Source organism: Melanaphis sacchari, unplaced genomic scaffold (assembly GCF_002803265.2).
Source record: "Melanaphis sacchari strain LSU unplaced genomic scaffold, SCAv2.0 Contig810_pilon_pilon, whole genome shotgun sequence".
NCBI classification, from domain to species: Eukaryota; Metazoa; Arthropoda; class Insecta; order Hemiptera; family Aphididae; genus Melanaphis; species Melanaphis sacchari.
This window is the reverse complement of record NW_020271571.1, coordinates 6,605-16,083: the sequence shown is the minus strand read 5'-3', so window position 1 is coordinate 16,083 and position 9,479 is coordinate 6,605. Positions and strand designations below refer to the sequence as shown.

Below are 9,479 nucleotides of genomic sequence, written 5' to 3'. Positions count from 1 at the left end.
ATGTATAGCTTATATTATATAGTATACATATATACTCAGATTTAAAATTTTTTTTATACTTTTAAATTTTAATGTAGGTATTAACATTCAGTTTTTATAATTAAATGAATATTTTAACCACCCCTCCGGAAATTAAACTAAAGCTAAGCAAAGAAGGGGAACGCCGTCCCCCTCCGTCCCCTCACTTTAACCACTGGTCTGGATATAATATACTAAAGGATCTAAAGAAAAAAATAATTATAAGGTATTAATAATAATAGTAATAATAATAATAATAATTTACCTGTATCTGTGTACATGAGCTCGATTTTGTCACCATAATGTTTTTGCATTACGTTAATGTAAATTTTCTGGGTATGATATGTCTACTTCATACACTCTGCATAAATCTGAGGTAGGTGATAAAACATCTAGTCCGTCTAATTTAGGTTCAACCCACTTGAAGTCACCGTACGGCATATACTGTGACATTGCCCACCCGTACAAGTTGTTGCAGTCTTGATAAACTATCCATGAATTTGGCTTAGTCGTGTCATAATCTGGAGTCTTTTCATTATTGGCTTTAGCGTACCTCATGCTAGCTTGTGTGAGACCGCCGCGGATTGAGTTTTCAAAAAATAAGTGCATGTCAAAGTCAGAGAGTAGTTCTAATTTGACGTTAGTGTATTTTAACATGCAGTCGAAACTGAATCCCGGAGCGGTATAATAGAAAACGGGGTCTAAATTGTATGTTGAAATGCACATGTCTCTGAAGTTTTCAAATACATCGGCCAATAATAGAACATCGATTTTGAGATAAAGGTCGCTATATTCTCCGAGATTTTTGCATTTAAAATTATTCCATACTGTCTTGGCGTAAGGGTAAACACCTTTACGAGTAAGGAGCTGCATATCTTCGGTAAAAAAGTGTTTTGCTGTCCTCTGAACTTTTCGAACCCGGGTGTTGTTAAATTGTCTGCAGGTGTTAATAGTTTCGATGCCATGAATCGAAAAGTATCTATGAATCGTATTGAAAAGTTATTGGTCACGTGTTTTGAAAATGAAATGAAATTTTCTTCACTATTTGGAATAACCGAAATAGTTTTGGAATCGTAACCCAACTCTGTTACGATAAAATGTGCGTCATAATTTGATAAATTGTGTAGAAAGCATGGTATGAAATTCGGTGTTTGAAGCTTGAGGTTGCAGGTATTACACAACGTTTGTCTGAATTTGCCCGATAAGTGACAGTGATCTGCCACTTTATTGTTTTTGTTGGAAAAATTACATTTACACAAATTGCATGTATTTGTCATCATATGTGCTGTTTGCTCTTCCTTGGTCATTATGATGGGTTTATTTGTTTGAAGCAAATCTTGAGCTCTTCTTGCGATCTCTGTCACTTCATTCACGAATCTTTTGGCTACGTCTTGATGAGACTCATTACCACGGAAAATAATGGGTTCTTGTGGTAAATTAAACTTTTCTAGCATATCAATCGGAACGTTTTCTGCAGCCTTTACGACAAACCCATAGCTCATCGGTTCATGTTTTTGAAAAACTGTTGTTTTTTAACCTTTTCTTTCTTTACATTTAACAAGAAGTGCCTCAAAATCGGCATATATAACTATCGGGTGTCGTTGAGTTTTATTCCAGCTATCGAACTCTGATATTGTACCGAGCGCAGGTATCTGAGGTAGGATAGGTTTGTGTGTTCCACATATCATTTTGTGTTGTTCTAGTGCTGCTTGTCCGCTTAGCGTATTTTTCCGGGGCTGACTGTCAAATGATGTGAAACACCGTTTGCAAAATATTACATGACCGTCATGTAAAGTTTTTTGTACAAGGACAAGTCGTGAGAAATTTGATATATATGTGTAGTGACTTTTATCTCCGTTGGTAATTAGTAAAAGATCAAAATGATCTTTTTCTTCTTCATCGACGATCTTAAGTGGATAAATAATATGTTTTTCACCCTTTTTCTGTTTTTTTAAACCGTATACGTTAACAGATACGTTTTGGTTATTTTTTTCAAATATTTTTATTTCAGTGATGGGGGTTGGGAACGTTAAATTGGAAAAATTGTATTTTTCTTCGTGTAATGTATAATTTTTGGCTACTTGATTTTTATTATTACCAGAAACGTATTTCGCTAGAATTGCCCACTTGAAACACTGTTAATCACTGTTTTGTTGGTTAATTACAGCTTTTTTATTTTTAATGTCATTTGGTAATGGAATATATGAAGAGCCACTCATAGGTGTATATTTATATACACTCAACAACAAGCCATATATTGATTGTAAAGTAAATCCACTTCCTTTCGAAGTATAGACGTCTTCCTCGGACATAAGATTATCAAAATCTATATCAATCTTGGCTTCGATATCTGTATCCATGAAAATTTCATTGGCTGAGGTCTTAAATGCTCTATTCTCTGTAGAATTATCAACATGGGGTCTATTGTATGTAGCTTCCAATTTTAGATTATATTTAATTGGATGTTTAGTTGAAAGCGATTTGAGTAATTGTTTTAAGTCTCTTTTTGATGTTACTAGAAAACTACTGTAGTTGGTCAAATTATCTGTATTTTTCATGAAATACCAATTGATTTCATTTGAGAGCGATGTGCCTGTCTTAACAAAACCACGGGTATTGATGATGTTCATGCGTGTTTTTTAGCATTTACTGCTTCGTTTGAATTTTTCACATGATATCCACGTTTAAGACTATTGCGATTTGAAGCGGATAGAGCTTAAATCAGATACATATTTTACCATTAAAAAAAAAAAGATGTATAGGAAATACAAATGAAAAAAAAAAAATTTGTATTTTATATATCTCGAATATCGATGTCTATATGTTTATGTTATATTTAGTCGAGTTTGTTTCATGAAATTATAGTATGTAATAATACAACTGATATGAGAATATCGGTTTATAGAAATGTTTAATATTTACTTATGTTCTTGTCTGAGTTATGTAATTTTTAAAACAATTTTATTAAGATTTTTAAATATGTACCCAAATATGTTTTCACTAGGAATAATATTAAATGTAAAAATGTTTTCATAGAAAAATGAGAAATTCATATTGTATTATGAATATGTATATTATCAAATATATTTATCAAAATATTTATGGGTATACTTAAGAATATATATAATAAATTAAAATTATTTGTTTATGCTATTAATAACGTTATGACAATAATCGTTTGGGAATATTTTCAATTACTTTAATATATTATTACATGAGTTTATCAAAAATTATTTGACAATTTATTTTACTAATATTCTTAATATTTATGTATGTTATTAATGGGGCTAACTATGCTAGTTGTACAGGATTTTATCTAAATTATGATATTTTTCCACAATTTTATACAATTTAGGTTATTATTTCCTATTTTTTACTAAGAAGTGATGATTTTTATGTATATTCATTAAGATACTTTAAAATGTATAAGTATTGTATCCTAACAATTTAAACATAAAAAATAATATCATTTTTATTTAAAATATTTTTGTATAAAGCAATATTTTGTTTTAATAATTCATTGGTAAGCTATATTCCTACACGAAGTGTTTTATTGTTTTCTACAATTTAATATAAGTAAGTTATGTATACAAAGATATAAATGAGATATTTACCTTCATAATCGTAAATTTGTTCAGTCGGTTTCAAAAAATCTTGAATTTCTCGCTTGGTTATGGTTGGTTGTTGTTGGATTATAATATTTAAACTTTAAAATAGTTATAATATTATTATTATTAATTTGTTTATGAATATTTTATCTAATAAATTTGTATATTGTGAAAAAATTATACTTATGATGTTTTTCTTTGCTATGTCTGGTGAGGTTATCTCTTCGCGTGAACACTTGTGAACAAATATTGCAAGAAATCTTATTGGAAATATTGTGTGAATTGAAATGTCTGAGTAGACTACAGATTCTAGTAAAGGTTTTATCGCATACACTGCACGAAAACATGATTGCGTTTAAAACTGAAAACACTAGTCGATCTCGCGAAACAAGACTTTACCTTTCAACGAAAAGATGAGTAATGAAACATAGTAAAATATATTTTACTTTAAATATCAGTGTGAAATGATTTTATCTAAGTGATTTACTAGCGCATATGTATAATATATAGTTATATAACAGCGAACTATAATTTTTGTTAATAGTATAATTTTTAAAATACTTCTAAAATAACTGAGAAAACTTCTGAATTAACACGACTTGTCACTTGAAGGGTAGTACACAAATTAATTTCATTTAGCTACTACTGTCTGGCTAATATTCATAAACAATACTCCGACATGTCTCTGCAGGTTTGTATCTGAAACGACCTTGGTGACAGGGGTGTGATAGGTTAGTTATGGACAACGTATGTTTGAAAAGGTTTAATGTATGTATGTGTGTGTGTGATAATGTATTTGTATATATGTGTATGTGTTCATGTAGGTATGTATGTCTGTGATTGGTTGTTTGTTCGTGTGTGTGTGTGTGTGTGTGTAAATGTGTGTATGCATATACGTGTTTGATTTGGATTAGAGATTTACATTTTATTAGGTAAATGTGTGTATGGGTTAAGTTAAATGAATTTTAGGTAGGTCTAGAATATATTGCATACTATTTGGAATTGTATTTTTAACAATAATCGGATATTCTTATGAACTGTTCTTTTGTTTAGGCCAGGGGTCGGCAACCTTTTTAACCACACGGGACATTTTTTTTTCAATTGTTCATCAAGGGCCACATTAAAAAAAAAAATTACATATTATGATATAATACTTATAATTGTATTGCTATTATGAAACGGTTAGATTAGATTTTATTTATAAAGGAAAAAGAATTATATAATATTGAAAATTATATGAAAAATGTTATTGAACAAAAGTAAAACACAAAAATTAACCACCTTTGTGCGGGCCATTAAAAATTGCTTTGTGGGCCGCATGCGGCCCGCGGGCCGCGGGTTGCCGACCCCTGGTTTAGGCGATGAAGGGACTGATGTTGAGTCTGATGACGTCGATTCAGTGTCGATTAAGGACTAGGGTGTAGTGGCGGGGATTAAAGATGTAGGTCAGAATATATAATGTTAGAGTCGTATGTGATTGTGGTCACTAGGATCTCTGGTAACAAAAAAAAAAATTTGAAATAATATGCAGTGGATTCTTCTCTTATAGAACGTGTCCAGAGAAGATTTTTAAGCTCATCAGCGTTTATTCTTAAAATTAATCATCCACCTCACGACTACCAACCAGTTATGCACAAACTCGGTCTTGTATCCTTAGCTGATAGAAGAGTTGAGGCTAACTTACTCTTCCTACATAAATTAATTGATGGATCTATTGATGCTCCTTCCCTACTCGCACAAGTTGGTTTTAAAGTTCCTTCCCGTCTAACTAGATCTTCCACCCCCTTCGCTATTACCCCACACAATACTAATTACGGCAGAAACCAACCAATTGATAGGATGATGCGCCTTGGCAATGAGCACCCTCACTTATTTATTAGATATTAATACAAATTGCAAATCTTAATACTAACCTAAAAATTTAAATGTACCTATATGTGTCAGTAAATATTATATCATGTGTTTTGTATTATTAAAACTACTTCTCTATAATCTCTGCTTGTAAAGCTGGGTAACTGTAACACCCACTTAGGTAGAATTTATATATTTTTGTACAATATATTGGGCTCACTGCCCGTAAATAAATAATAAATAAATAAATAAATAAATAAATAAATAAATAAATATATATTTGATAACAATATGTGATAACATATGTGATAGATAACGTTGGGTTTGACGACGATGGTTAGGTTAGATTTGATTAGTTAATATGTGTTGCAGATTGCCTATATTCATTAAATAATACAAATTTTGGAGGTGTTTGGGAGGTGCATGAGTAGTTGTTGTCTATAAAAAATTCATATGATTTTACAAGTAAATTTAAGGGGGAAGTGATCCAGAACTGTCCTTTTAATCCTACTAAAATAGCAAACTGTGCGTGTACTGTGTTGATACCTAATCTCAAACAGTGTAATATATCGAAAATAGGCTCACAACGGTAAACTTCAGATGTTCAATAAATAAATAACTTGTCAAAAAAGACACTTATCTATTTATTGAATTAGTGGACGGTAAAAAAACTTTTATTTTATCTTTCTTTATTGTTTTTAATCATGTATGAAAGTAAATGGTTATGTTACTTATCGTATGCCAGTAAAAAAATCATAATATTATATAATTAATAATAAACCACAAATCTGTGGTACAATTGTTGGATTTGACAAATTGTGCCAACAGACGATCTGAATCGTGTGATAAATGTGAGGTTAGGAGAAGTTAAAATAAATATAACACTGTTCGTTTTGTGGTATTTCGAGTTGGTAATATTTTCGTACGAAAGAAATAAATGTCGAAAAAAAACAGTGTATAAACTAAGTATAAAATAAAATAAAGTGTGATGCGACGCTGTGCGTACACAAGAAAGAAGCACAGAGTGTCACGCGGTATGTCGTGTAAAGGTCGAGAGTATTGTGCGGTTAGCTATGGTGCATTTAGTGGGCGGTTTGGTTATTTGGAGATGTTGCGAGCGGGCGCATAAAAATATTAAAGTTTTGAATGGACGACACCGTGTCAACTCGTGGCGTCATTTCACGCCGTTGGGGAGGAGAGTACGGTGTATACATAATAAATCACGGTAGGAAATATAATCGTTTCAATAAATATGACAAACATTTACAATAAGTAAAATAATTACAAAAAAACACATTAAAAAAAATAAAGTGATGATAATATGATTATATCGCAACATAACTAAACACCAAATATTATTTTCGATATCACGATATATCGTACAATAAAAAATAATATCGATGTCGATAATTAGTCACGATATCGATATCGTATCGAATTATCGGTATCGTTGCCAATCACTACTAGGTAGGCACGAACGTGGTACGTCAGTTGTCGTGATTTATCCTGGCCTCCTGGGCGTATATCGCAGCTGGTTCATCGTTTGTCGTAAGAAGGCTACTTGCTCAGATGGTTGCGGTTCGGGTGGTTTGTGATCAAAAAATTCGCCCGAGAGTTAGACAAACTTACAATTATTATTGATTTGAGTATAATTTTTTGTCTTTTGACCGAGAGTTAAATTTTCATACTCATTTAAATAGAATTTGTTGTAAAGCTTTAAGAAAGTTGATTTTATAAAAAAAACATTTAAAGTAAATTTAATTAAGTTACTCCGAAAAATTCTTTATATTCTGTTTTGTGAAATCTATATTGGAATATGAAGCTATTGTATATTTTTATGGGATCCAAGTATTTCTTGTGGTATGAATCAAATTGAGAGTTTTCAACATAGGTTCAGGAACTTTACAAAAAATGTGTTAAAATTTATCACCCAGCTTATGATTATTCATCAGTTCTGCACCAACTCGGTTAAAATACTTTAGCTCATATATGTACACCGAATAATGAACTTAGCCAATAAAGATCAATCAACTCTACTTTTAAATATCTTGTACAAACTTTAAAACAAATTTTATACATATTAGATATTGTATAAAATTGGGCATGTGCTGTATTTTTATATTACATCAAACATACTTGGTTATACTCCTTGTAAAAAAAAAAACATGGTTAAAAAAATTTAATTTAGTAATGATATAATACAGAAACTTAGTAAAATGCCTTTTTACATTATTACAAGTACTTATGACGACAGATAAGATCAATTAATCTTCTTAACAGCTTTACGGTTCATGTAGGTCCATCGCTGCCACCATTTAATCGGATCCTATCATTCGCATTTTCATTAATCATTTTAAGGTATTTTTCTATAACATCCTTCCATCATATTCGGGGTCTTCCTACAGGTCTTTTTTTCACAATCCTTTCTTCTATAACTTGTTTTATAATTTTTACTTCTATCATCTTACTTCTGCTAACCGATAGTATATTTGGTCTTCCATATAAACTTTTAAAGTCATTATTATGTCTTCTTTCGTATGTTACATAGCTTAGCGTAATCGCCTTTTGTAGTAGCCCACGTCTCACATCCATATATCAGCACTGGTCTCAGGTTGCTTGTGTATAGAGTTACCTTCGATTCTCTTGATAATAACTTCGATTTGAATAGATTTAGTAGACTATAATAACATCGGTTCGCACTAGCTACCCGTTCTTTTATTTCTTTATGTAAGTTTTTTTTGCTGTTTATATTTATCCCTAAATATTTAAACGCCTCTACTTTTTCAAAGGCATAAGGATCTACTCGTAGACTTAAATCATTTCTGTCATTCCCTGAAATACACATGTATTTTGTTTACTCGTGGTTGATTTCTAAACCCATGATCTTGCCTGCTTCCATGAATTTTATTGTGGTTTGATCTGCTTCGACTCTAGAATTTTTTATAATGACCACATCGTCCGCATAAGCAAGTATGGTCTCAATTTTACACAATCTCCTTATGCGTTGACTTGAAACCTTGAAGTACAATGATTGTGGGTTTAATACAAAAAAGTTGTAATTGTCAATATCACTAGAAAAAAACGATCTTATAAGACTCTTTTAGTTTCTAAATGTGCCTAGGAATTAACTAATACTTTTGAAATAGATTTTCTGCTAGATTTTAATTGAATGATAAACCTCAACAAATGATCAGTTTTCATATTACTATATTCTAAATCTAAAATTACTTTTATTCTAGTGTATGAATTTACAATAGGTGCACGATAAGCAAAAATGTTTAAAAGGATAATTTTTTATTCACAACTAGAAAATTTAAAATCAAAACAAAGTTAAAATTGACTTAAGAGATTCCTGAAATTATTATACATTTACAAAAAAATAATATTTTTAATTAATTTATGTTTAAATCATAACTTATTGTAATTGAAAAACTATATTTTTGAGATTTAATTTATCTCAAATTTAATCTTGTACAACCTTAGCCCTTAATGTACAAGCTTATAGTAATCTAGAGTAAAAACAAGATTTGATTGGATGAGATTGATTCTTATTAATAATGACCACTTTTTATGCTGTATCATAAGATTTTTGTTTATTTATTTAGTTTTTTTTACATATTATGTGCATTATTCATTAATACAAGCAACAAATTTTAAACAAATATATACATTTTAAATATACCTTTTTAACATTCTACAAATCAAAAAAAAAAAATTCATTCTTAATTAAGGTATTTAATTTTGTTTTTAGAAATGGAAATATTCGATACACAAACTTGGTGTAACGAACACATCCCCGAATTCTTGAATAAATTACAATTAAATGTTTAAACTATCGACACTATTAAAGGCAACTGGATATATCAAGCCTATTGATGAAAATATCAAAACTATTGAAAAATAACCTCAAGATATTAAAAAATAAGTTAAATTAATTTAATGAACATAGTTATGTTATTATTAGTTAATTATCTTAAATGTTGAAATAATTAATATTCAAAC

The 9,479-nt window shown here is 30.2% G+C and overlaps 1 protein-coding gene and 1 pseudogene across 1 annotated transcript; both read right to left on the bottom strand.

Annotated features, from left to right (window-relative positions):
• Nucleotides 1-336: 336 nt before the first annotated feature.
• LOC112602035 lies at nucleotides 337-910 on the bottom strand. The gene has a single exon (XM_025349951.1). It carries the CDS (start codon nucleotides 889-891, stop codon nucleotides 337-339), a length of 555 nt encoding a protein of 184 aa, XP_025205736.1. The 5' UTR covers nucleotides 892-910.
• LOC112602036 lies at nucleotides 897-2,730 on the bottom strand (annotated as a pseudogene).
• Nucleotides 2,731-9,479: the final 6,749 nt, after the last annotated feature.

Coding starts and splice junctions, on each gene's coding strand:
- LOC112602035 (XM_025349951.1), bottom strand. CDS start 891: ATGCAGCTCCTTACTCGTAAAGGTGTTTACCCTTACGCCAAGACAGTA.